Source organism: Equus quagga, unplaced genomic scaffold (assembly GCF_021613505.1).
Source record: "Equus quagga isolate Etosha38 unplaced genomic scaffold, UCLA_HA_Equagga_1.0 HiC_scaffold_5286_RagTag, whole genome shotgun sequence".
NCBI classification, from domain to species: Eukaryota; Metazoa; Chordata; class Mammalia; order Perissodactyla; family Equidae; genus Equus; species Equus quagga.
Window position 1 is genome coordinate 1 of NW_025794011.1, and position 4,749 is coordinate 4,749.

Consider the following 4,749-nt stretch of genomic DNA (forward strand, 5'->3'; position numbering starts at 1 on the left):
TTTTTTTTTTGCTTCATCTGAGGTATTTTGTTATTTATCTGGCAAATCTGGCAAGGAGGTTTCTCTTACGTTTTCCCATAAAAGATAAAAGAATATTTATTCTAAGAAATCTAAAGAGTTTTCTTTACAAGGGTACTGAGAATATTAAATCTGGGTACTCTTTGCATTAAAGTTCAAGAAATCTAACAAAGATGATTGAAAGTTAAAAAGACTATTTCTAAATCAAGATGATAGTTTGAGCACCAATGATAGATTGAAAACTTCCACCTCTGTATCAAACATATGGAAATGATAAAGAACAAAAATGGCTGAACTCAAAAATAAAAAGGCAAGGAAAACTCAGAGGATCAGAAATGGAGAGAGGAGTCAAGCTGGTAGGTAGGAATTGAAGCCAAGAAACCTCAAAATAAACTATTATAGGAAAAACAAAAGGGTGAGAGGATCCACAGAATGCAGGAAAGTAGATAAAAAGAAGCATAGAAAAATTGTGGTAAATATAAAACATATAGCTGAATGTCATAAATAAGTCCAAATATGTCAGCAATTGCAATAAATACATTGAAAATGAAGATACTGAGATTGCATTTTTAATGATGCAGGTATATGCTCTTTAAAGAGACATATCTAAACCAAAATGACACAGAAAGGTTGAATGTAAAATGACGAAAAATTTATAACAGAAATAACCCACTGAGAAGATATAATAATCATGTATTTGCATGCACCTAACAACACACTATGAAATATAAAAAGCAAAAGTTGATAGAATTAAAAGAAGAAATCAACACACAAAATAGTTGATACAAAGAAATAGTAAAAAAGAAAAGAAATACTAAATAGAAAGATTTGAGTAATATAATTAATAAGATTGATTTAATGGATAGATAGATTTATAATAGATAGATAGATAATAAGATTGATTTAATGGATAGAGAGATAGATAGATAGATAGATAATGGATAGATAGATAGAGGAAAACTGATACGAATGACAATTTAAAAAAAAGAGGCTGCTCTGATGTGCACCAGCTGAACACCAGCCCTCCAAACAATCCTAAAGGGAAATCGATGAAAGACATGTGAACACAGAATAGTCCTCTCTCAGAAAAAAGAAAAAAATGAAATTTGAAATGAATGTTTTCCTTCAAGCAGGGAATTAGCTTTAATTAAAAGAATAGTGAAGCCAATTGCTTGAAATTATAATATTTTAGGTTGAGCCATGTGAAATGGCCATTTTTATAAGTAAAAGATGGTCCAAAACTGACAGTTCCATGTGGTTCAACCTCAATATTCTTCATTTATCCATGGTATTGTAAATTGCTAACATATACAGAATATTTCAACCTGTGGATCTGGAGACAGAACTTGCCTACTCACTAATGGGCTTGAAACTAGTTTTCAAATAAGACTAAAACTTGATTCTACTCAAATATATACGGCAGTTTTAAAGAGTTACGTTTTCCCAGAATTCAATATAAAAAACAATTTTACAGCTCACCAAAAACATAATTCTTTGTCAAAAATTGTGAAATATGCTTGGATGATTATTAAAAGTCTAAAGTTGAATGAGAGAAAATCTAATTCAACTTAAATTGGTTGGATTTACTAACAGCTTTTTTTTTCTCATTTTACACCCACCAAAATCATCTTCTTTGTATCATTACACTATAAAAATTCCAGTAGATTTGGTTTTTGAAATAGCATCACTGTTGGTTCCCTTAACTTTAAAAGCCTCTCACAAAGTTTAAGAACAATCTTAAATAGAACACAAGTGCTCAGACAGTTTCTAAACACTGTATTTTGACAGATTATTTTAGCAAATCAAAAATGAAGAAACCAAATAGTCAATAACAACGGAAATTTCTTAGTTTTTATTCCTATTTTCTTCCCTTCTTTACTCTCTGCCTTCCTCCCCTACTCCCCCCTTTCCTTCCCTTTCTTCAGTCTTGAAGCTAATATTAAAAAGTGTTAACAATTATCAACACTGATTAATAGCAGTATGTCTTGGTCTTGTACCTTAATATGTTTTTCACATTTCTCTAGAAAAAGAGAAATAAAAAGAAAAATGTTTTTACCTTTTCCGCCTTTACAGTGAATCACCACAATGTTTCTTTTATCCTCAGCCATCCACTCAATGACTTCCTTCGAAAGAGTCAGCATCTCTCTGATTTCAAACGTAAAATTTTTAGTTGAATTAAAGTACTTCAAAAAAATTGAGCTCAATTCATTTAGCCCTTTTCTGACAGCCAACTTGGCAAGAAACTTACTTTAGAGTGGGCACATTGTGATCATCAATCATGATTCGATGGACCCTGTGGTGGAAACGCTTAGGATTGTAAGATCTTTCACCTAAAATAGATGATGAATGGGTCATACCTCTATATCTAATAAACAAAGTAAATGATCAAGTTATGAATAAGTTATGCTTTTCTGTTAGAAATTCCTTATTCACCTTTAAAAGGAGCTTTCTGACTGGCTCCTCCTGCTCTAAAAGAAACTTAAGGGTCTCAAAAATATAAGGACAGTAGTGGTTTGTCCATCTTGAGTAACCTAAGTTCAACCTATTTTGGTTTGCTTAATAGGGCTTACTTTTAATTTTCTAGCAGGCTACTCATTACATTATTATAGGGTAGTTAAGCACCACAGAGCAGAAGCAAATGTGGTCGACCAAAATGTTTGCCTCCTGAAAATGATAATTTAATGTACAGGAAGAGGAGAAAATCAAGAAAGACAAAGTAGTAAGCTGAGATATAATCTGTTTTCTACACCGTTTTCTTTTTTTTCTGTGTAGGGCCCTGCTCTCCTCACACCCCACTCCTAGTGGGTTAGAGAATGAATTTGTTGAATTATCTGTCTTCAAAACAGGAGCTGGCAGGAAAAACAGAAATATTTTCTTCACCTAAAACCACTAGAGCATACAGACTCCTAAAATGGCTCCGCCTCTACCCCAGCCTCCTGTCTCGCTCACAGGGCACTTCGTGCTGTTGAGCTATCTTTTCCCACCAAATAGGGCCAAGAGCAAGATGGAGATTTTTTAACTCACTTCCCACCACTACCAAATACTTATGACTAAATGAAACGTAAAAACTGAATCGTCTTCTTACATGCAGTGATTTGTTTTCTATCTATAGTAGGAAAATATCTAGTTAAGTACGTACTGCATAGATTGTAGACTTGGTAGTGGTTTCGATGCTTGGTGTCCAGGAACCGCACAACTTCCTAAAATCGATGGACACATATATTACATATATCCACATGGCACCAACATAAGCCACTTCCTAGGAGTAGCCTGAAATGGTTATTACCTTTTATTCACTTGTCCCTCACTTAGCACCTTTTAGGGGAGATTCAGGGACTATAAGAGTATGTGCATTCCAAATCACATCTAACCCACTGATAGTTTTCAAATAGCCCACAAGGTTGTGCTTGACTACCCTGATTAGCCTCTACTATAAATACACATTGTTTAAAGATACCAGACAAGGAAATTAGCTGGTTGACTAGTTTTAAGTGAATTTATTCCTACTCATTAATTCGCAGTACTATATGATTCTTATCTAGATCTAATTCTACATAGATATGTATTTTAGATAATGATCTGGATTTTACAATCTACCTAAGCATTACTTAAATAAATAAATGCAAAAAATGTATGTATGTGTGTGCATGACAGAAAAAGATAAACACATTATGTCAAATTTTAGATAAATGGCAACAATATGGAGAATTTCTTGGCTCATCTGTGTTTTCTTATTTTCTAAAATGAATATATATGTGTGTATGTGTATATATGTGTATGTTATACACACATATATGTATATATGTATAACTAAAAATAATAAATAGTGGTTATTATTTAAAATACAGTTAATATCACCATACTAATACAACAATATTTCCAGCAAACTTATCCAACTGCAACACACACATGTGCATGTATCTCTGCCAAAAACAAAAGTGACTGTAAAAAATGTCAAAAATTGATTAGTACAGTACCCTTATAGCAATGTTTACTGGCTTAATATTGAGAAAAAGAAAAATTAAGGTATCAAAATGATCAATTTGTTAAATTGGTTATCCCTGTCAGGAGGAAATAATAAATCAAAAAGAGAAACACTCTGAGTCTGCATAGCACTGTGGTAGGGGGGATAAATAGTCTTACACGTGTCAAAAATGTGTGGGATCCCTACACCAAGATAAAATCCAGATGGACTGAGGTATCAAATATACAAAGCCACAAATATCTCTAAGAAATGTAAATGAACATCAATTCTTTGGATGAGGAAGAACTAAGGATTATCAATGGAAGATCAACAGATTTAGGTTTGACTTCACAAAAATTTGAAACTTCTGTTTAAAAAAAGCCACAGTACAACAAACAAATGACAGGAGATTCTTCAGTAAAATTGAGAGAATAAGGACTATGCCTAGTGTAATCTATAAACTAGTTATAGTAGTACAAACTAATAACACAGTAACAACAATTTAAAGATTACTCTCTCACCCTATAGATAAATAGGCCATAAATAAAAGTGGCAATTCACAAAAGAGAAAATCCAACTGGCTAACAACCTACAAAGATAAATATTTAGCCTCACCAATAAAGATGCCAAAACAGTAATGAAATGCCATTTTCACCCATAACATTAGCCTTTCCTTTTTAATGAGAAGACCCAGTGCTGGCAAATATGGCATGAAAATTCCTTGCAGGCCAGTTAATAAGTACATTTCAAGAAAAGAAAATTGAAGG

At 32.7% G+C, this 4,749-nt stretch overlaps 1 protein-coding gene across 1 annotated transcript in view; it reads right to left on the bottom strand.

The window, feature by feature from the left end:
- Positions 1-26: 26 nt before the first annotated feature.
- LOC124232387 (phosphatidylinositol 3,4,5-trisphosphate 3-phosphatase TPTE2-like) overlaps positions 27-4,749 on the bottom strand; it is a 12,573-nt gene continuing 7,850 nt past the window's right edge. The window contains exons 7-9 of the mRNA XM_046649354.1: positions 3,158-3,218; positions 2,267-2,348; positions 27-2,163 (exon numbers count right to left, since the gene is read on the bottom strand). Of these exons, the coding sequence (XP_046505310.1) occupies positions 1,968-2,163; positions 2,267-2,348; positions 3,158-3,218 (339 nt within the window). The 3' untranslated portion in view covers positions 27-1,967. The remainder of the gene's footprint in view (positions 2,164-2,266; positions 2,349-3,157; positions 3,219-4,749) is intronic.